The sequence below is a fragment of the Epargyreus clarus genome, unplaced genomic scaffold, assembly GCF_041222505.1.
Source record: "Epargyreus clarus isolate Ecla_fem2 unplaced genomic scaffold, WU_Ecla_fem_2.2 ptg000023l, whole genome shotgun sequence".
Classification (NCBI taxonomy): domain Eukaryota; kingdom Metazoa; phylum Arthropoda; class Insecta; order Lepidoptera; family Hesperiidae; genus Epargyreus; species Epargyreus clarus.
The window spans coordinates 7,234,414-7,258,534 of NW_027332230.1; the positions used below are offsets into that span (position 1 = coordinate 7,234,414).

General features: G+C 34.3%; 2 protein-coding genes across 11 annotated transcripts; one reads left to right on the plus strand and one right to left on the minus strand.

Annotated features, from left to right (window-relative positions):
* Positions 1 to 427: 427 nt before the first annotated feature.
* Positions 428 to 18,852, minus strand: Drp1 (dynamin related protein 1). 10 transcript variants are annotated; one of them, XM_073086140.1, is made up of 16 exons: positions 18,600 to 18,852; positions 18,127 to 18,271; positions 15,868 to 15,945; positions 14,722 to 14,930; positions 13,135 to 13,345; positions 12,106 to 12,215; positions 11,483 to 11,620; positions 10,893 to 11,133; positions 9,570 to 9,715; positions 8,436 to 8,579; positions 7,846 to 7,992; positions 5,404 to 5,484; positions 4,254 to 4,338; positions 3,408 to 3,500; positions 2,293 to 2,504; positions 428 to 1,859 (listed from the first exon to the last, which is right to left on the minus strand). In XM_073086140.1, the coding sequence occupies exons 1-16, from the start codon at positions 18,699 to 18,701 to the stop codon at positions 1,803 to 1,805; spliced, it is 2,199 nt and encodes a 732-aa protein (XP_072942241.1). In that variant the 5' UTR covers positions 18,702 to 18,852; the 3' UTR covers positions 428 to 1,802. The 10 variants fall into 10 exon arrangements, with proteins under 10 accessions (XP_072942241.1, XP_072942239.1, XP_072942240.1 ...); XM_073086138.1 differs by having other exon boundaries at positions 4,254 to 4,377; XM_073086139.1 differs by having other exon boundaries at positions 7,828 to 7,992.
* Positions 18,853 to 19,101: 249 nt separating this feature from the next.
* LOC140751983 (TIP41-like protein) lies at positions 19,102 to 22,314 on the plus strand. Its single transcript, XM_073086148.1, has 6 exons — positions 19,102 to 19,300; positions 19,377 to 19,528; positions 19,915 to 20,094; positions 20,597 to 20,810; positions 21,122 to 21,280; positions 22,133 to 22,314. Exons 1-6 carry the CDS (start codon positions 19,286 to 19,288, stop codon positions 22,226 to 22,228), a joined length of 816 nt encoding a protein of 271 aa, XP_072942249.1. The 5' UTR covers positions 19,102 to 19,285; the 3' UTR covers positions 22,229 to 22,314.
* Positions 22,315 to 24,121: the final 1,807 nt, after the last annotated feature.

A 24,121-nucleotide genomic window follows, 5' to 3' on the forward strand; every position in this document is an offset into this window, starting at 1 on the left:
GTCCTTTATACTATGTAGTGAAAAATATTACAACGAAACGGCCAGCAAAATGTAATAGAGGTCATTAATTGTTGTAAGGGGGATGGACTAAGCAGATACTAGAACTTCAAAAGGGAGAGTTACCGAAAGGTTTTTAGGATATCGATCTTTGACGCAACGGCGAACGTCGCAAGTGTATTTGAAAGTTTGTGGTCAACTGCCTATACAGGATTGGCTCCTAACGATATAATTGTTAATAATTATCACCATATGCGTGTAAACAGTATACTTGACTATTATACATACTTTACTATACATACATAATATTTACTTTACAGTGTATAACTATGCAGATATTAACGTAAGCGCTTCCAGCAGACTGACAGACCGCATTTTGAAGATACGAAGCGAGTTCCAATAGAAAGTAGGTTGAACAAAAACGAAACAGTTCCATGACAATTATTCTATAATTTTATAACAGACTTTTAAATACAATTTTACCTTGTATAACATTCAATTGGTTTCGGTACATAAGCACATCACACATCGGACTATAACAATAAATACATTGTGTAACATTGGAATACACACTACGCTAAGTTTGCGTTAAAATAAAAATTATTTTAATAAATACCTTCCGTTCGGACGATACACAAAATGACTTGATGCATGCGAAATCAAAACTTAATCATTAACAAACAAGGAACTCAATTATATAACATACTCCAAAAGCGAATTCATAGCGGCTATGAACATCAAATATTAAGACAAAACTACTTTACATTATCTAAACTACCTTCAGCCCTGTTGACACGAAAACGAGAACAAAATAAAAAACCATTCATATAACTACTTCCGAACGTTTAACAACCAAACAGTTCATAATACATTTCATCTAAACAACATTAAGTAAAAACCATCGTCGTCACATTTGCGATAGTTCCATAAGCATGCGCTAAAGTAATATCACTGTGTTAAAACTATGTGAAATTAGTGTTAACCTATTTTTATGTCTGCCCACATGTAGCTTTGATAATAATTAATATCAACATAAACTATATCAAGCCATTAGAAATATTCTATTTTAATATTTGAGAATGCTCAAACACTAATTATATTTATAATTTATATAGTTTAGCTACATGTGTACAAATATCAATATGCATGTGTAAATACTTTTAGTTTTAGTGAGTTTATTAAATAATGAGTTTAATTAAACATGGTAACTGAAGTCGATAGCATTTTGTGAAATATGCAACCGAACTGTATCCGTTGCATTTTTAACGGTGCTTTTAAGCAAAAAATATCATTGGCACAATGTCTTTCTTAGGAAATAAAATTCACAATTGCATTGAAAAATGTGTGAGTAACGATACAAGAATAATATCTCTAATAAATATTTCCTTTTTGTAAAGCTGGAAATGCTATTAATATTATACTTTGTTTCACTGCATTTTCTCCATTGATAAACATATTTTTAATTTTTATTGTATCTTAACAGAGTTACTGATTTTTTTTAGTATGCAACACTCGGATTCATGCATCATTTTCGATAATCATCAATTCACAGGGAACATTCATTTGCTTTTGTTTTCTGCTTGAACGTGGCGTTAAGTTTTAAAATAATAAATTCCGGTCCAGTGAAGACGACACGCTAGGCGAAGATTATGCAGAGAGCTGCAGAATTTAAAAGCAAATGTATGCATAGTTTATAAGTAAAAATGCCTAATGCACATAATTCACCTACACTAGGGGAGTATGTACAGAGCGCTTCGCTCGAATTTACTAAATCATAGACTAGAGTCCATTTCTTGGGATGTGCATCACCACATGTGAGTCTCGCGGATCTCACTTATAATTTGACCGGCGCGCTGTAAAGCCTGCAACAATTACAAATAATAATGAAAAATTAAGTAAATAAGTACACGTTTTCTTTTATTACTTGAAATGTCGGTTTTGTGAGAGCGACACGGGTTTAATGAAGTGACTCTAACACGACTCCCTTTCTTGCTGTGTATCCCTTTTTGACATACTGTTTGGTATTCTGTTAAGAATATAAGAATATTCTGGTCATTATAAATAATGTCTATTATCCCCACAAAAATTTACGTCAAATAACATTCAACTTGCTCCTACACATAACACACTGTCACACCTTCACCGTCTTAAATTGGGATTTTAAGTTGTAATTTGAAGTTGTCATTTGAAAGTTTTATTAACCTACACATTTTGTATATATAAAGTTCTAAATTTGTAAATTCTTTAGAATGTGAGTGAGAACTATTCGTGTCGTATGATAATATTATATTGTACCTTAAGCATATCAGCGGCCTCGCGGCGCCTCTGCGCGATGTGTTCGGACTCGTTGAGCAGGCTCTCCGCCTGGTCAGACTTGTACAGGTGCGTGACCAGCTCTGACTGGAGGTTGTCCTTCACGTAGTTCACCAGGAAGTGCATCACCGCCTTCGGCACCGAGTCCTGGATCGACTTCCTCACGATGTAGAAGTACGACTTTATCAGTCTCTCTGCAAATACGTTTAGAGTCCATTAAAATTCCGATGTTGCTATAAAATTGTAAAGCGAAAGTTTCGCTTTCTCGACAAAATAATTTCCCATTTTTTAATTCAAAACATTTATCGTCCAATGCTAATATTAAAATCAAGCTCAAACAACATTCAAAGGGTGCAAATGTTAATGATTGTGTTAATAGGTGTTGAAAGTTATTTACTAAGGCAAATAATATAAATAATTATCCAGTCAGTAGTGGAACACCGACTATTAAGTTCTACATAACATAAAATATAAAAAACATGTTACCACATTTATTCAATAGCTTATAAACATCTTTTTATATTTGCCGCGGATTCCATAATAAAAAATGACATCGACTCAATGATGATAATGGAATTGACTGTTAAATTAGATTTTTTATAATCTTCTTAGTTTTATAATTATACGTCGGTAAACCTCGTATGTACTGAAGTACAGCGCGTTAGTACCTGTTTGTGTATGTAAAAATGTAAATTTGTTAGGGTAAATCCGTGCGGAGTTTGTTAAACCGTGTGTTATAACTACTTCACAAAGTATAATATTATGTTAAAGAAATTTAAAATGTTTTTAGACATTCATTTGATATTGAGATTTTAGATCATTTAGATTAGACCGTTGGTATTTTTTAAATATTGCTTTTGATACTCGTACTTTATATATTCGTATTTTTATTTTAGTAGTTATCAGTACTGTAGTATAGTTATTTTTCGAATATCATCATTAGAAATTTAGTTCGTAGCATTGAATAAATGTGATATACACAGCAGATCCCAAGCGCGTCAAGCAAAGTAGCAATTATGATGAAAGGTGGTCGGAAACCTAACAGTGAGCAGATGAGTGAAGCATTAATCGCATATCGCCGCTATCGGGGTCCTCACCAACTAAATCACCCATTTGATTCAATTGCATCATGCTGATGCCTTGTACAGTCTTTGTGTAACAATTTTGAGTCGCGGTCTCGCTCCGTCCACCTAGCATCATAACAAAACACTATTCAATCGTTACATCATAGGGAACCGCTGAAATGTAAATGTATGGTTATGTGGTACGTTAAGTTTAATAATGATTTGGATTTTTACTTTTAAACACCGTGTTATTGGCGTAATGTTTGATGGTGGTGTCATGTGTTATATTATTATTATGTATTGGATCGCATTTTAACTTTGTATTTGGTTATAACCATTTTTATTCACGAATTCACACTAGCAGACGCATTTATATAATCAATGCATGAATATTTTATAATACACACACCCAAATGAATTCTTCTTGACGAAAATTCTATGGCTCTATGGGATAATCCTAAGTTCATATAGAATAAATAATATAACATCGTTTCAATTTTACTATTGGATTCTTATTGTAATATAGGAGTAGAAAATGCAATGCATCTGATGGTGAGTAGCCATTGACGCCTATACAAATCTGTAATTAATCCCAGGTAGAATAAAAATATTATATAGAGTCTAGAATCCAGATAGAACATAGAACATAGATAGAACTCGGCCACAGATGCATCGCTACTCCTGAAGACTACATTGAAACGCTTCACGTTGTCCCTCCCTTTCAACTAAAGTTAAGTTTGGTAATCTTTGAACTACATAGAAATATTTAACACTGCTGTTATAAATCAACTCAGACTGTGATTCTCCTGCAGTTTAAAAACGAAGGGTTCTACCACTTCTAACCATCACTTAAATCAAAAATATAACAATAATAATTACCAATAACATCGCAGTCGTGCTGCTCCCTGTCGGACAGTTTCCGGGACGTATGGCTCGGCACTTCGGGCAGGAGGTTCACCGGCTTCTGTGGAGTCAGAACTTTGTTCTCTGGACTGCCATTCACCTAATGGTACACAAATGTTGGTAACGCTCGCATCATTCGTGACATGCTATTAATCACAATGTTTAACTACATCTTCAAAATTACAGAATTACAAAAAATTACAGACATAAACGAGCATAAATTATTATGTAATCTTTTAATGTTGCCTAATATTATGGCCGCTTTCTTAGGCCGTTTGTCCATCGCAGCCGTCACCGAGCCGATACCGAGATTATTTCGGGCCAATTTTAATATGACGTGACGGCAATAGTTTGTCCACCGCGACCGATATCGGCGGTTTATTTTGTTCCAGCTGTCACGCGTGTGACGGCAGTGTATGGACAAATTCCGTCACGCGCGTGACGACGCGCGTCACGCGCGTCCGACACATCGACCCGTCAAAATTTCGGTGCCGATCTAGCGGTCATGCCGATTTACTTGAAATATCGGCGGACGGGATGATGGTGCTCGGGTGACGGACGTGCGGTGGACAAGCGGCTATAGTAAATGTATGTGCCGCTACTTCGGCGCCGTCATTAATATTATCGGTATAGGCTCGGTGACCGTGGCGATGGACAAACGGCTTTAAATAATATTTCATGTTTAAACAACATATAAAATAGCTTCAAATTAGTAGTATACTATCGTGGGCGATATGTAGTATATGTATATATAGAAACAGTTAAAACTTACGATAGATATCTAAATTTATAATTTAATTATGAGTTACGAATTGTAACCCCAAAAGACTATCATGGTAGCGGATCATTAAAATGTGAGTAAAGGGTGTGATTACAAATTTTCACTACAATTTATTCTACAATTAACATATTTACATATGTAAGGGATTATTTAACTATTCTATTAAATGAGAAAAGATATATGTATACTCTACATAGTTGTTGTTGACTGATGTTAAGTCCAATACGGATATATTTATTAGTAGCTACTTCCTTTAAGGTAACTATGAGTTATTTCTATCAACAACACATTAGTTTGAATTTCCGATGTCAGCAACTTTGGCACCGGGACTACATAAAATATTACCTGTGGGGTTACTGGCGATTCGCTGTTGTTAGTCTGAGGCGGCGATTTATTATCGTGTCCGTCGGTGATTGCGGGTATTTGCTGAAATATATTAAAACACTTTTCACAATCTAAACTTAACATAATTAAATTACAAGATATTAACAAAAAGTGAAGCACAATTTCATGCACATTGCAAATTAAAACTCGTATGAAACTAATGACAGATTTCTTAGTAACAGAATGGTTTAAAAGAGAACCCACTTGTAAACAAAGCGACGAACACATGATGTACAAATATTAACATTTTGAGTCGGATACAATGAATACTTTTTCAATACAATTAGGGTCCAGTTAAAATAATTTCGCGAATCTATAGCATTTCGCAATAACGTGTAATATGATAATAATGTTAAGCAGTGCAAAGACATTGATGCCAGTGCTTCTCACTCGTATTGTAAGTGCGGTAGTAGTAATATGGAATCATACACAAAAAAAGAGAAACATCTAAATGAATTATTTATATGTTTGGTCAGTATATTCATTCTGCCTTGCGGATTGTGTAAAGAAAATATGAATCGACGCGATTTTTGTAAGGCCATTGGCAGTGGCGTGGCGAATCAAATCAAATTAAATTAAAAACCAAATTCGTTTATTATGCCACATATTTTGATGGAATTATGTGTTAAAGTACCACATTATACCAGAGTATTCAAATTTCCTATGCCAAAATTAGGAGTCCCTGAAATCTAATTCAATTGAGTGACAATTACAATCTCCCTTACTGCCATTCTCTTGAACAAATATAAACAATTTCAAACACAATTACGGTCGTAAGCGAAACAATACGATAATGTACATGATCAACATTTTAGTATGAACATGGGACTAACAGTGAGTGTGAGAGCGCTAAGCGCACAGCACTTCAGACACTCGTTACCTGGCTCGCATCCCATAAATTTGCCAACAATACTAGTGTGGACCCACTTTCACCCATTTTGCGAAGGAATAGCTACAAACAACACACACGTTACAAACTCACAAGTAAAATTATTTCAATTCAAAGAAAACAGTCAATTAGTATTTGGATTCAATGCCAATACTTTTGCTAAGTCGGCTAAATTTAAATTACCAAAAAAAAAAACTATTAACTTTGTAAGATACTTTAGCATAATAAACTTTCTTAGCAAAACATATTAATGCTATCAAATAAGTTACAAGTTATCTAAGATTCTTAGTTTAATATAAATAAACAATGCACTGAAAGCATGACTAGGTAGAGTTCTAAACAAGCAAGTACAGAGTAAATAGGATTAGATTAATTATCATGCAGGTGTGATTTACGTACATGGATTTATATGCATAGAACCTATAGAAACAATATTGTACCGTCTAACTTTAATCTACTTCGGAATAAATTAGGTCATAATTACCATAGACAAAGTTACTAAAAAAACTATGGTCTATAAATAAAACCATAAATAAAAAATATGGTCATAAATATTGCATGTGTAATGAAAAATGATTATGTAGTGTTAGCTAATGATGACACTTAAAATATTTTTTTAGTATAACAAAGTTAATAAAATAACCACATTATTAAAATACTTTATATGTGAGTGCTGTAGCCGTAAATACTTATAAAACCATTCTTCTTCTTGCGGTGCCTCTCCAACTAGTAAAGGTCGGCTATCAGCTGTCTAAATCCCTCACGGTTTTTTGAGAGGCGAAATAGTTCAGCTGCGCTTGCTATTTTTTTAAATGCTATGCTTGCTAATTTTTTTTTAGTTTAACAAAGTTAATAAAATAACCACATTATTAAAATACTTTATATATGAACGTTGTAGCCGTAAATACTTATAAAACCATCGGAATATTTCAAAATTGATTTCTTAGTGAACTTTATGTTTTATTACGAAAAATTGATATGAGTTACTCATATCAATTTTTCGTGGGAATTAAAGTGTCCAAAAATCATTGTATGAACACTTCCAGTTTGCTCATAGAAGTATAATATAAAAATGAATGAACCACTCACCTTGGTTAGTGTCAGTTAGTCCTTTCCAGAAATGTAACCAAATGGACTCCTAACGTCACTCGTTTTTCAATATAATCCACGTCAAATAGCGCGCAATTCTATTATCTCATATCGTCGTAAAGACTAATATATTTTATTATATTAAGGTATTTACTGTAATGCCCGTCATTAATGATCAATCTATCCAAATTTTGTTATCCAAAAATCGAAATTTTACCATGTCTATTAGATAGAAATTGCCAAATTCCGATATTTTGTAAGTAAAAGTAAATTGATATATACTACCAAACAGTATCTATAAAATCCTGTAGTTAGGCTACAACATTAGACGTCCAATCGGCAACATTGCACATATGTACAATGTACATGCAGCCACCCACACGATACACAATCAATATAATATATACTTTGAACAAGTGCGGTACCGGCGAGTGCGCGGCCTGGCGCGCGCGGCGCGGCTCGTCGTACGCGTCCGTGCTCTTCAGCAGCCCCGACACCAGCGCCGCCTCGCGGTGGAAGTCCGGGTGCTTCGTGTTTATGTACGCGAGCTCGATCGCCACTAGGTTCTCCACCTGGAAAGTTTCAAGTGAAACTGACACTAAGTGATTGAGTGGAAGTGAAAAGTATTTTTTTTAATAATATAGAAGTAGCATACGAGTATGCAGTCCACCTGATCGTAAGTGGACATATGTCCACAACAGATAAGACACAATCAACCACAGATAAGATTAGTTACCTTGCTGAGGTCGGTCACTAATACGCCGCTATTGTTAAGCTGGAACGCCTCAGAAAAGTATGTCTTCTTTAGCACACCCATCATACGAGAACACAGCAGCGCTTGACATTACTGTTAATAGGCAGAAATAGGTGTGGCGGTGGTGCCGCCGGAGTTGAACCACAAAGGGTTCTAAGCGCAGCATCTCCTGCTGCACCTCCGTGCCGCAGTGCTGCACGATGCGCTGCATCTCCTCGTGCGCCTGGAGCGTGCGCATGTGCACATGCTACCCTCGCTTACCATGGAGTTGGTGGCGGGCAGGCGCGTGCGCAGCAGCTGCGTGACGACGTCGACGATGCGCTGGTGCAGGCGCGGGAAGCGCAGCATCTCCTGCTGCACCTCCGTGCCGCAGTGCTGCACGATGCGCTGCATCTCCTCGTGCACCTGGAGATGGACACATGCATTTGATCATAACAAAATTCTTTTAAAATACTCAACTCTTGTCTAATTATAATGTACTGGACTAGTGTATGTATAAGGCTCGAAAATTTGAATTTAAAAGATAAGAATATAAGTTGACAAACAAACGAATTATTTCTAAAGTATTTGATTATGATGAAGATAGAAATGTAATTGTCATTTTAAATTTATAAACGAAAGCATGAAATAATTTTAAAGTGATAACTTCTTATGGAGGGTTAAACCGCTTCGCTACGTAACACGTTACGGCGCCAGTCTGTCTGGTTCCCCTTTCTCTAACGCATTCGGCAGGGGCAGGCAGGCTCATCCTCTATCACTCTAACCCATAGCGCTAGCCGTATTTCGGACAGACGCTTCTCTCTCCTATCTTAGCATGACTCAGTTTTTACATTTTAAAAAGGATTGACGTATATTAATGTGATACATTAGAAGATATGGGCTCAATGCACTTAATAATTAGTAAACAATTAATTTAAAGGTGATCAAGTTCTTTCTGTTGCGACATTAGGAACACTGCCACATACACGCTTTTAAAGGAACAAACTTTGCGTGGTTAACTAAAAAAATCAAGTGTTTTGCATACCATTTTAATTAATTAAACTAAGAATAAAAATCTATTGTAAAATCTAAAAGCAATTTGAGATTCTGGTGGACCAGTTTCACTAGACACGTTTTTCGCTCCAGTAATTGCATATATTATCTTACATTGCAATTTTCTACTTGAAAAGAAGTGAAAGGCACATTCCTTGATATAAAAAGAATCTATTACAATTATCTATTGCACTTCATGTAGATAAAATATCTGACTTTACTTTCATAATAACTACTCCATAATATTTTTTTATAAAATACTGTTCATACTTTTCAATCAATATTTGCATACAAATGATTTTACTAATTTAATTAATGTTAAATTATGTGCTTTTAATGTTAGTTACTTGGTAGAAATCTTACCAATTCAACACATCGCAATGATGGGTCTTCAAGTCTTCTGATCTGTCTCTTGACTAGCAGTTCGAAGGAGACTTCTGGCACGAACAGAGCGGGCCTGGGGCCGGTCGCGTTGCGGATCGCCGTCAGTATGTCCATTCGAGTTAAACCTGATTGATTTTTTGAAATACGTTTTTGTATAATAATAAGTTAATACAAATACAAAATACAAAAATCTTTATTTGTAGAATAAGGTGTATACATTGGTGTTATAGTCAATAATTTTCGCCCATTCTGCCATAAATGGCGTACAAATATAAAATTTTAATTTTAAGTCGCATTTTATAAATTCAAATTATTAAATTGTATATACTAATTTCCAATAAGTTAATTCTTAGGGTTATAGAGGACGTATTATATGCCTTATTGATAATCGGAAACACTATTGCATATTTTTTTAGGACGATGGAATTTTGTGGGTTGATTGCAGCGGGGTCAATTACAAACCTATTTTATTTTGTAACTATGCCTTATACGGCCGTGAAATTTCACTGATCTTATGCAAAGTAGTTTTTTATTATAATATTTTTAAATAAATACGCGTAATTGCATTACGTTACATAAATACGAATATATTACACTGGAATAACGGCTTGTAATTTTAAAGCAGTTTGGATAACAATAGTGGCGTTTTAAATTACCGTTATTGGTGCTTATAAGTCTGGAGGTATTAGAAAATTCCCTATGTCCTATAATAACGCATAATTATTTTTCAAGCAATCAAGCCTATATAAGAAATTTCATTGAAACTGAAGTTAGTTAGTTATCTTTAATAGTATTTTTTACGGCAGACGTGGGCATGAGTGTCGAGTGTTTATGCAAGATACGTGCGATTATCATAATCCACTCGTATCAAATTAGAATGTGTCATGTTACGTTGTCAACGCTTCTAACCGAAATTTTGCACATATCATATTACGTTATTTAATAGAAAAACTTAACCTTGTCTAAGTCAATTTACGAAATAGACTTTAAATAAAAATATAATATGCTATAAATTAGAAAAATCAGCGCATTGCAATTGTCAATAAATAACTGGATATGAAACAAATAAAAATAAATAATATTGATCAATTCTTTAGTCTTAAATATTGAATGACTTATTTGTTAATTTTATTATTCTTATATGATTATTTGATATTTGTGGTTATAACGATTCAACTACCACATAAGTAGATTTTAGTCGATTTCGGTGACAGCAAAGGGCACTTAAGCCTCTTATTACTAATTAAAGGTCAATTCTACTTTTGGATATAGATAATTCAATAATTGTTCAAACACACTCACCTACAAGTGGATGTATAGAGTCCAAAGTACGTCCGAAGGTCTCGTGGAAGATATAGCAGATCCTCGCGCCTCCGCACAGCTCTGTGGTCTCGATGTTTCTGGCTGTACCCTCTATGGTGGAGCAATACGCACTCGCGAATTTCGTGATGATTTGCAGAAGGGTTTGAGACTTGTCCGACACGTCCTCGCCGTAGGAATTGAGCAGAGATTGGAACTGGGAGATCATTACGTTGACACGCACCTGGGGGATAAATGCATTTTTTTAATAAAAAAAAAAGTACTGAACCAAATAAAAATAATAGCGTATTGAGTTCAAAACCTGTCTCTTGGACGAAGTCAGTTTGTTATTAACATGAAAATAACTTTTTTTTATAGGTCAATTTTAACAGAAGTTTAACAAGAACTAACATTATAGTAACTTTATACACCGAATTTATTAAAAATTGGAAACTTAAAATAAGGGAACAAAGCCGCCCACGTAACTCGTACGACATTAATTCGAGACCGCGATAGAGTTAGCTACACTCTACACCTCATATAAGTTGATGTATGTTAAAATATACCATTGGTAATTTACCATCATAACTTACCTTTAATTCCGGCAAGCAGTCCCGAATATGGTGCATTAAGAGTCTGTTCAAGGTCTTCGCCAAATATGGTGTACCGTTCCGCGTCGCTATAGTCGGGTACTTCCGTTGTAGGTACGTCGCCTCGTCTTTTAGAGCATCCTGTGATAAATTAATATTAATGTACTTTATATTGAAACCGCATATTTATATTTCAACATGATTGCAATGATAGCTCAATGGTTTGAAATTTGGCCTCTCAAACCTACTAGAAATCCTAGAACATCCTGCGATAAATTAATATGTACTTTCATATTCCATTATTAAGTATTTTATATTTAAACATGATTGCAATGATAGCCCAATGGTTTGAAATTTGGCCTCTCAAACTTACTAGAAATCACAGATACAATCTAAGGCACTCACCTCCGATATCTAAGTAAATTAACACTTGCTTTAAAAGCGTAGAAAAACAATGCGGCTAAACCTACATGCTTAAGAATTCTCAAAAAAAAACACGTCAAACGGCGCGTGAAGTCTACATCGTAAGTGGTCTTAGGTTTTATAACAAGTATGCTTTAGTTTACAAATGCCTTTTTACAAAAGAAAAAAAAACTTCAAAAAACACGATTTTTAATGTAACTTACTGTAATAGATTTCTTATCGATAATGTCTTGTTGCGATCTATTTACGACGCCGATGATCCCAAGCTTCACCGGGATCACCCGCCCACACAGGATGTCGATCGCATCGGTTCCTGAAAATAACGATATGTTTACTTTACAGTAATAACATGTTTACGTAACAGTTACATTGTGTATATTATTTATTTGAGAAAAAAATGTGTTACTCTATTATGGCAAAGTGCTATAACACTTTCGATTCTCGTTTTCCACATCCATAACCACATTATTTTCACTGGGTTTCTTAAACACGCATACAAGGACGAATGTACGAATATCCAGACAGGTATAATATACATGCATCATTTTGACGTCTGCCTGGCAGGAGATGAAATCGGGGATCCTTTTAACTTATTCAACAATCACTTTCAACTGAATCTTCTGAAGAAACGTATGTATTCGAACTTGAAAAGAAAGCTCGTTTTATTCAAGGCTGGATATGACTTAGGCAATAATAAAGAAAACATTTGGTGGTCTGCATGTTTCTTTTCTGCTTCTTTAACATAAAGAGCTATAGGTATTCTGCAGCTGTATAACCTCTAATATAATGATGTATTTTGTTGTTTACATAGAGTTGTAGTTTACTTTTAACAGACTGTAGGTACGTTTAATAAACATGTTTTTGTATAAATACCAATGTGTACATGCATGCCATGTTTATTCTTTATTTCACTATTTTATCAAACATAAGTTGCATAAACAAATTTAATATTTAGATATTTGTATTGTTGTCATACAATACTAATTAATTTTATGAAACATAATAGAAATAACTCAATTTCTAATGTAAATTTTAATGCGACTTTTAACAAATGTATTTTAGATTCTTTAAATTAGATGTTTGAGCGTGATATGAGCTGTGTCGTTAAATAGTTACCACCGCCCGCGGACATTACTTGTGACTAAATTAAAAACTAAATTGAGATTGAGACATTATCAATCACATGAGATAATGAGATGATTTGCGTGTCAAATATAAAAAATAATATTTACCGGCATCCATGAGATCAAGCTTCGTTACGACAGCGAGGGTCCTTCTTCCATCGGGATCAACTTCTTTGGCCATCTTGATAGCCTCACTGGTGGCCATGTCTGTGTTGGCCGCAGTCACAGCCAGGATTATCGAGTTAGGGTTAGAAATGTATTTGATTATTAGATTCCTAATTTGGTTTTCTATATCTTCTGGCTGGTCACCTATAGGCACCTAATGAAGGACAAACATATTCGTTATTATACTTGACTAAAGTTATTTTAGTCGATATCTGCAAAAAGCTGAAAAAAGATGTGATGTTCTACTCTCACAATACACTGCGACTCACACTCTCATAATACTCCCGTCTTTGGCGGTTTTGAAAAGTGGTGGAATCAATATAGTTCGACCGGGCACGTACCATCGCCACACCTATTTGTAGTACGCGACAGAAGGATGGTAATGCCAGTGGACTTACATATGAGGTCGCCATCTTAGTACTCAGGAGTAGCGGCGCATCTGAGCCTTCAAGTAGAATACCTGTTTAATATGGAATCAGTTACAGATGTCCATTGGCAGCAGTATTACAATCAGCTGAATTGCGTTGTCGTTTGCTAAAATGTGTGTAGTTTAGCACCTTTTTAAAGCTTATAAAAAGGTGCCAAAGATACATACACTCACATGAAGAATTAATATTAATACAAAAACACCCCGATCCATGCCAGAAATCTAAATGAATCATATTATTGTATATATCTAACTGCCTGGGGATTGAACCTATAACCCTCTGCGTGTCAATCTGGTACGGTCGCGCGCGCTGGTCCGTCACGGAGGTCGTTAGACTCAATTCTACGAGCATATTTTCACTACTAGATTCCATTGTTAATACAATATACTGTTACACATGCGGTGGTAAGCATTCAGAAAAGATCTTATCTTTTTAGATTTACAGTTATTCCGGACAGACTCAAAAAAAAAAATAAGTTCTTAATTCACGTTACTTGATACTTCTCGACTGTTGCTTTAAGATGATTCTACTATACTTATGTTTACGTGTTTAGAAAATCTAATTGAAATGTATTAGCATGTAAGTATAGTAATGAAATAGGATGTATCAATATGTCACAAGTACTAGATATAGTACACACAACCTTGTCCATTGTAGACATTTTATTGTGCTCATTATACAATTGACGTATGTTTAATGTATGCAGTCCGTATAGCGTGGTTCTAAGTGCCGTATCACACGTAACCTCAACCACATCGCAACTGCGCGAGCGACCAGAAATAGTATAAGTTTTATTCATATGGACCAAATTTCAAGCCGGCCGAATCAACGTGATGGTAGTAACAACATCGAAACCACAACCGACACCACGTGTGAAAAGCCTCTCTATTGCAAAAAACCACCACAACTCTTTTGGTTGTCACACCGCAGCGATAAGAAGTGGCAGCGATGTTATTAACGTGTAACCACAGCCTGTAGACGTTTTGTGTCGTGTGAATAGATAATTAGATTGTATAGATAGTACATAGATATATGATTTATATCTTTGCTTCCAAATTATAAAATAAAGAGAATTACAATGATATATTAAAGACAAGTATACCTTGGTGATACCAGGAAGATCTACAAGGGTAAGATTGACAACTCTGGTTGAGTATATCTTCAGGTTGATAGCTTCTGGGCAGATGCCCTTGTTGCTGCCCGCCATCCGATCCGTTTCCCTCTCGATCTCCTGCCTTATCTGATCGAAGTCCGAATAGATTTTGTCTTTCGTGTGCAGGAATTTGCCCCATTCTTCTAGATTTACAGTTCCTAAAATAATTAGAAAACAATCTCAAACATTTTTATCTGGAACAATTGATAGGAATGCTATTAGGAGATAGGTAGAATTTAATCATTATTGATAGCATCGCCGATTTCACTCAATACCGACTTTAGGTACTGATTTAAATATTTAATGTAAATAAATATTTTTGCATATTCGCAATTTGCATGACTAAGTAAGTATACATATGCGTAACCTGAGTTATAGTCATTTTTTATGTAATTGGAATAATAAATCACCTACTCATAATTATGATTAATTTTAAGGATTATTTACCCAACAGTTATTGTGATTTAAATCGAATATGAGGGAAATGTAACTCGACGATAATATAAATTGTTGCCAGTAATTGAATTTGATTAACGTCAATTAATACTATGCAGATGACTAATTAAATAGCTTAATATTATAGTGTTGGCCTGAATAGGATCACTCTACTTTTTCATGTGGAAATCGTAAATAACAGATATGTGATATAACAACTGTTAGTAATAATTAATATTAACCAATCTTTGCCATCAAAATTTCGAAATTTGTCAATTCTTAACCGACTTCCCAAAAGAAAGAGGTTTTTGCCTATGTAACTTGTCAAATTTCGTGGTAGCAGATATTTGGTTACGATTGATCATTACTAACGGGTGTTAGTAGTTAAACTAAGAGGTAGCAGTAGCAGCATATAATTGCGAAGTATTCATTTACTGTGGTTATCAATATACACAAGTAAGCTTGGTAAACTTTAGTTCAATCTTCAAATTGTATATGGGATCAACAGCACTTTTTCTCATTACTAATTGAAATAAATGAAATAAGGACGAAGTAAATAATTTCTCGAACTAATAAACATTTTCTATACAATAATGTTATAAGGTATATATATAATGTATATGTATAAAGGAAGACTGATAAGTCCGCAAAAATACGAACCTTTTGCAAATAATGTGTTGGAAAGCTGAGCAACTGGATTCCAAGGTATACCAGACCCTGAGCCCTCGTTTCTAAGTACTGCGGTGGATATTACAAACATACTTGTAATCATAAAAAATCAAAATATAACAACAATCATATAACAAATTTGTAATCATTCAGAATATTTGTGACTAAGTTTTCTTCTTATCACAAAATTACTAAGCTAAGTAAACAGGGCGATTGTCATAACATAAAATTTAATACAACATGACTTAAAGTAATATAGGCCACATACATATCAAACTTCTAATTGCAACTGAGTAACTCTTAGCTTTAAGTTGGATATAACAAATTACATATATAACAGATCTTAGGTCTATACTAGATTATATTTTACAATAACCCATTTTGTGAATTAAACATTTCACTGTGAAACAAAAGTTTTTCTCCATTACAATATGTAATAATATGCTCCTATAATGTTTAATTTCCAGAGGGATCCTTGACAACACAATTTAAATCAATTTGTGTTCATTATTGTAAATAAGTAATAAACAATCTGCCCTATGGAATCAAAACAGTTATTATTGTGATTTAATAACTATTACTTAATTATATATCCATATAAATTGTACTTGCACATCATAATGATTAATATACAAAGGAAGGGCATAGCAATAAAACAACAACATAAATAACAGTATGCTATTATCGGGCAGATCTTTTAAATGTTGTGTAAAAAATGTATGGTAAAAGTGGGATACGAAATCATTGAAGCATTTTATGTCGTGTAATATGATCTATACATGTCAAGTGATTTTATTTATAATTTATAGATGAATAGTGAAAGATGTGAAAGTGAAGGTAATTTGTTCTTGCAATTTTCAATGTTTTAGTAAAATAAGAAACACATAATTTCATACATTGCAGGAAAGCATAAAAACTGTTGTTGTTACATTCTGTTACTATTATTATGCTTACAATTGATCTGCAAAAACAGTAATAGACAAATAACATCACATTATATATAAAATGAGTTGCTAAAAAAATTAAATATAATGGAATATTAAATTAGAAATCCAATATTATAGAATGATTGCTGCTGCGAACTGGAATAAACAACAATTACAGAAAAAACATTATAGTATATAATTGTATTTGTTTGGTAATATATTAATTTAAATTTTATAGATTTTCATTTACAGTTAAATATTTTAAGTAGTCAGTATTTTATATTAATTCTGATTTTGCATGACTATTAAACAATTTTATTCCAAAAGTAGAAACACAGTTTTGTAACACATTCAAAATATTTGAAACATTTTAAGTTTCATACTGCCCCAAGTCTAACCACTATATCATGTTCAGTATTGAAGCAAAAGAAAAATAGTGAATTTCCAATACAAATATTTAACATACATGATGCAATGTGTAAACAGAGTAATGCCATATATTAATGTATCAAAAGGAATACTCCATACTACTCTCCACAGTCCACATTTAAAAGGGATTCTCACAGTTGGGTATATCTTCTAGATAGAAACATTAGGTACAATAGATAGACACCAAATTTCTATAGATAGCAATATTGTTACCTTCTCATTTCGACAATCTTACTAACTCAAACTTTAAGATTAAGGATCAAACTTTAAGATTTAAAGACAAACATAATTTACGAACATGGAAATTAAGTATAAGAAACTGTAGACAAAAGCTTGTATTTACTAACTACACATGGATAAATAAGTGATAATAATATAATTGCAACAATGATTCACTTTACACAATAGTTAGCGCAAGATCAATGCTTTGTGTAATTGTAGATGACATTGAGAATGCCAATGCTAGCAATTTATACAACAAAGGCAATGAAGAAACAAAAACATTGCTGTTAAGTCACAATGTAAGTTAGTTTAATAAAAAATGAGGTCAAATGATGAGTAGGGATTTATAAGTTATTATTCATTGTATACTTTAAGTTAAGCAGCAATTTAATATGCAATTATTTTAATAAGTATTGTTGATAAATATTATTTCAAATTGGACTCTAATGATATTACTCATGTATTTGAAATATGTATGAAGTTAATAGCAGGTTATAATAACTATTTGATGATTCACTATAGTACACAATAATGTTATTGTTAAAAATAAGATCATATACATATTTTTATGTACTCAAATTAATTCTTTATATTCTTATATGGCATGCTTTATGTAATTGAACTTGAAAGAGTGTTAAGTTATTTACATACAATAAAGCAAAGCTTCGCCTACCTTCCTCTGCCGAGCGATGTTCCTTGCTTTCCTTAGGGCTGTATACGAGCTGGAGGATTAGCGGACGACGAGTGACTATCCCAGGGCCCCGCGGCAGAAACGAGCGTCCCACCAGACTCTCTATCACAGAACTCTTGCCAGAACTCTGTAAATGTACAAATCTACAATAGATTTCTATAACATTATACATTTCAATTAAAGTAATATAGATAATTAACGTTACGTATCGTTAATAGCTTACTAGTGGATCATTGATTAATAGGCGAGCCAAATATACTCTATTATGATTGATTCCAAATTGGGAATATGGTCAATGACATGGGGAAGTTAAAGTAAATGGGGACAAAGAACTTTACTGACATTTTTACATAACCGTTAAATATTGGAAAATTATAAATTACACAAAACACTTTTTAAAGGCCTCAACTTGAGTTACAAAGCACAATATTTTATAAAAAAATAAGTTATCTAACCTGTGTTCCTAAAACTATTATTTGAGGTAATTGGATGGCATCAGCTCCGACTGTGTTGAAAACGTCTTGCAACTTATTGATTACTGGTATAAGGGCTTCCATAATTAATTAAAAACTCTCTAAACACTTTAAAATATTATAGATCTTAATTAGTTATAATTACGATAGAAGGTTTTCAATCAAATTATCCTCCTATCAAAACACATAAACCGACGACAACCGACCGGTAAAAGTCGGCCATATTGATTTGATTATTTTTTTCTATGGCGTATTACAGTTCTGACTTCGTGTATTTTAATCCTAAGTTTTATATCTGTTATTCTCAATATTTATATGAAAAGGATATTATAAAAAAATCCATTATTACATCCTTTTTCAAAGCGGCTTCCATATGTAAATATTTTCTTTCGGATAGATTTGCCCATAGACAAAATAGGCGTAGTTTTTTTTAATCTGAATCAATGTGAGATTATGCGACAATTTGTCAATTTTGTAATTTGTCATTCATTGTCAAATAACTTGATTGTCAAATAATGTGTAAAATTTCGAGAGGTTTTAGTTAATATTACAGTATTACTTCTTTTCTGCATTTTCTTCATTAAATATTTATTAACTATTATATTTCTGTATCAAAATACTAATATTCTTCCACTTTTTCAATTTGATAGAATTGCATCCAAAGCATAATGTATATAGCAGAGGTATGTTTACATAAAATGAAGAGTGTTTTATATTGTTGCCGATAGTTACTATTTTTGTGTATTGTAAATGTTTCAGGAGACCGATCATGGTATGTTCACTGCAAACTCGCAGTCTATACAGTTTGGGCCGTGGCATATATCGTACGACGTCAGTTGCATTTTGCCTAGCATCTGCCCTACTAAGGTTGTTTGTGAACGGGATGATGATCAGTTTTGTGCATTCTGCATGTAAGTATTGAATATTGAAAATAAATTGATTGAAGGCAGTAGAACCCTGTGCCAGAGGCAGCATTGCCATATTTACACACACAGCAGCATTAAACACTGCAATAGTCTGGTTTGAATGGAGTTTTGACTCCCTAGTCAAACTTGTCCGAGGCTTTCCGACTCACTCCTGAAGGGTAGCAACATATCTGTTGGGAACCTTAAGTGGAAATCTAATCTTATTTGGAGTTGATTAAAGATGTCCATGGTCGGCCATAGTCACTTAGCGACGTATGGGTTTCATATTCGTTTACTCCTTCAATATAAGAAAAAAACTAATGATTTTGACATACAAGTATTACTACATTACTAATTTACTACCTACATATCATTTACATGCATTTTTCTAGATACTGTAAAGAGCTGAGCATACCACACTTCCCTGATATGGTGTTCCCCAAAAACATTCTCACATTGGCTCATAGTAATGGTGCTAAGATACAATTTATACCTCTGGATGCTTTGAAACATGTTTCAAATAAAGTTCAAGCTATAGAAGTGGCTTGTTCTGAAGCTTGGCTGGAGACTCGGTAAGACTTGATAAGGTTTTTAAGGTGGTAGAACAGTTTGTGGTTTGACTCCGGTGGCACCACTACCACACCTATTTCTGCCTTATAACAGCAGTATTAAATGCTGCTGTGTTCTGATTTCAAGGATGTGGCAAGGGAGACATACTTTTCCGAGGCATTCCAGCTTAGTCCTACAGGGTAGAAGCGCATCTGTGGCCGACCTTTGGTAGGAATATCTAATCCTATCTGGTGTTGATTACAGATATGCTTGGGTAGCAGTAGCTAATTGCCATCAGGTAGACTGCATGCTCGTCTGCTACTTCTATATTATAAAAAAAGACTATCATTATATTATAAGATGAATAACTAAAGGCTACATAGTAGTAGTAATAATAGTATATTATTTTTATGCCTAGCAGTGCCTACATATAAACAGGTGTGCACCTTGTTTACAGTTGTTATATGTATAATGTTGTTGCTATATACGTAATACATGGAACAACTATTCAATTTTTGTTTAAAGGCCAGATGCAGAAAAACAGAAGCAAACTTTTGACTGGACTTTCCAAACAGACTATAAAGGCACAATTAGTGATAATATTCTGGTGGAGCCTACTAATGAAACCATCAATTTTGAATTGTTGAAGCAGAAAGAGCAAATCCTGTTCTATCATGATCTCACTCTCTTTGAGGATGAACTCCATGATCATGGTATCTCCAAGCTGTCTGTTAAAATTGTAAGTAATGAATTTTTGAGCCCAAAAATAAATTTCTATTGTTGTGAGTGCTATGTATACATAAAGATGAAAACACAAATAAGATAAATAACCTCAAATTCATATAAGTCATAGAGAACAGAAATGTTAATTTGTGATTTCGATGATTGCTTGATTAGGGTTTGAACCTGGAGCGGTCAGTATGTCAGATCAGTATGAAGACAATTTTCCCACTTGGGTTGTCCACTTATGACATTTTTTTTATAAATGCATATTCAAATTTAGCAAAGCATACATTTCTACTTGCTCTGAATTTTTTCACACAATTTCAGAGAGTCATGCCGACGTATTGGTATGTGTTGCTGCGGTACTTCCTAAGAGTGGATGAAGTGTTGCTGCGATCACATGAAACTAGAATGTTTCACATGCTAAATACAGATTACGTGCTAAGAGAGTTTACCAGTAAGGAAGCTAAGGTGCAGGACATAAATGTAAGTGATGAAATATAAGACATCATTCTTTATCTGTGAATGCCTACCTAATGCATTATATTTATCAATGGCCATAAATGTGATCGCTGAAATTTCTACTTATGTGCTTTATCTTACGTCTTTAAGTGAAATAAGTACCGTAAAGAAATCTAATATTTTTTAACAATTACCTATACTTCTATATTATATGTATAAGAAATACAGCACTGTCCAAGATTAATTATTTATCTTTTGACGCATAGATTAGTAAAGATACTTCGCGGCCTTAAAATTGTATGAAGCCACAAACGGCTTATTAGTAAGTTCTTTTTTTGAATTCTTGACAAACAAAAACATATTTAGAGAAAAAATTACGAATAAATAACTAATACTGCGTAATTTTCCTAATAAATAAATAATTATTTCAAATATTTTAGGAACATTTTAGCACAGAGACGTGGCAAAACTTTTTTACGCAACTATTTCAATTCTCAAAACTGCGTACATTTTCTTGTTAGGAGTGATTAATCTTTACTAATCTATGTTTTGACGTGACAACGTCTTATAATTCGATGGAGCCGGCTGCACGCTCCAAAAAACATGTCTCATGCTGTGTTACCTCGCTCTGAGGCGTTCCATTTTAAGGCTTGAAGTGCAAGCGAGAGCGCGGAACGAGCGACAAAGAGGCACTATCGGCCTCCTCGTTCGGCAGCGTTCACATCTGTCTCCCTCCTACTATTAAACAAAAAAAAATTAAAATTTTATTTTGAAAAATGCAACCATTCCATCAGTATTTTCTTATGACGTTGTCACGTTCAACTATCGTCAGTAAACCGACTTTACAGATAATCGATTTTTTTTATTTTCTTTCAGATTCCGTTCACGCAAATGAAGGAAGCAGATGACGTCTTACCATTCATGCCTGTAAAGGAAAAAAAGACAGAGAAGCTTATAATTAATCCTATATGAAATTAATAAATTATCTGATCTCGATATTTGTAAGAAGTGCTAATTTATAAGTTGCATGATTATTAGAGGTGAATGTATACATAAAAGTGGTTTAATTTTACTGTAACCCTATGTATTTTCCCGATGGGCATAGCTGTGACTGGTGAAGGACTATGAAGTACTTCATGACACTACTTCAATATGGATTTTTTTATAAGATGAAGTAGCAATGTAGTTCAGTTTTTTTGTTATAATATAGGAGCTCGCTGTCCACCTGATGGCTGTCCAACTGCCGCACAAAGACATCTGTAATCGACCCCAGATAGGATTACATATTCCTACCTGAGATAGGCCACAGAACCTTACCACACCCTTCAAACCAGAACACAGCAGGGCTAAACACTTCTGTTATGAGGCAGAAATAGGTGTGGTGGTGGTCCCTCCGGAGTCTAACCACAAAGGATTCTACCACCTTATCTTATCTTACCTTATACTATCTGATGGCAAGTGGTGTTAATACCGCTCATGAACATCTGTGATAAAATATATCGACGGAATACCGGAATCCGATATATGCGTTGCCAGACAAAATTTTTAAATTAATTATATGTAAGCAGCTGGGATTCATATCCTTCCACTGAAACGCAGAACAGCATCAAGCTGCTAGAAATTAATGTTGCGGTGGACGGTCCAACCAAACTATACCTTTTTTTTGTTTATGAGGGGGTAACTTTAAAAAGATACCCGACGACGTGGGAGCGACGCCGGGTTATGTGGGATTTTTACCGTGGCCGTCCTCAGCGCTTGGTAGAGAACTCTGGGATCTCCGATGAAACCCAACCGGAGTCCTCCGAGCGCGATGCCTCTATCGGGCTCTGCCCCTGGGGAGCAGTTTACGCTCCTCCCGCACGCCTGGTGTTTACAACTGTATGCGGCCACACACACCGCCGTCCTTCCCGGGGTTGCTTGCTGGACTGCCGCAGCCCCAGAAGCCCACTTTTAGTCGCCTCTTACGACAGGCAGGGGATACCGTAGCCCTATTCTAGTCCCGGGACTACAGGGACAGAACAAACTATACCTACTGCCTCTATTTAAATTATAGTTTTCAAAACATTTTCTTCTCTCTACAAGGCATCACTTATTCCAAGTTGTAGATGGAAATTAAATATAAGGATTTACATACAAAATATAAATTGGTAAATCGGCGTTTCTGTGACATTGAAAGTCCTTTGGATGTTACGGTTTGACCCGTAGGTTATCGCCACTGGGCTGCCGTGTGGGGCAAAAAATTTAGGTCATACTCATTTTATCAGAAATCTAAGTACTTGGAAGGATGGACGAAGGATAACTAGTTTTTTAATAAGCAATTGGGCCTGCAATACTACACTACGTCTATTTTGTTGTAAGTTCAGATGGCTCCATCTTAAAATATTGACGAAAATAATTTAGGGGGGTTTAATTGATATTTAAGAAAAATATTCAGCGCTGCTTAGTTACATCCGTTTCAGTTTGTATACATTTTTAATTACTGTTACCCTTTATTTTATCTGATATTCTATCTTAATTTCATAGATAAGAGTAATCTTATTATTTATCAAATATTATTTAAAAATAATCTTAATTTACACAACTCATTCATTATATTAGCAATGTACGCCCGGTAAAGTTTGTTTATATCGAAGTTACTAATATTTGTATTTTTAAAATGTTTGTGAATAATTTGCGCGTAATTGTAGTTTTAATTGGTAAGTAGCATTGCATTTTGCTACACCTATACAACTAAGTTTAAACTCTTCTTGGAAATTTGCGGTAATTTCTGCTAGAAAGTATACCTATATGCAGGGCCGGATTTAGAGGTCTAGAGGCTTTGGGGCAACAAAGGAGTGGAGACCCCCTGGCCCCAAATTATTTTCC

Excerpts from the sequence above, each read along its gene's own strand:
- LOC140751983 (XM_073086148.1), top strand. Across the intron at positions 19,529-19,914 it reads CAGTTTTGTGCATTCTGCAT|ATACTGTAAAGAGCTGAGCA; the intron begins GTAAGTATTGAA and ends GCATTTTTCTAG. Across the intron at positions 20,811-21,121 it reads CCAAGCTGTCTGTTAAAATT|AGAGTCATGCCGACGTATTG; the intron begins GTAAGTAATGAA and ends ACACAATTTCAG.
- Drp1 (XM_073086137.1), bottom strand. The coding sequence starts at position 18,701 with ATGGAAGCCCTTATACCAGTAATCAATAAGTTGCAAGACGTTTTCAAC. Across the intron at positions 15,946-18,126 it reads ACATCGCTCGGCAGAGGAAG|TACTTAGAAACGAGGGCTCA; the intron begins GTAGGCGAAGCT and ends TATCCACCGCAG. Across the intron at positions 5,485-7,827 it reads CGGTACCGCACTTGTTCAAA|CAAATACCCGCAATCACCGA; the intron begins GTATATATTATA and ends AATATATTTCAG.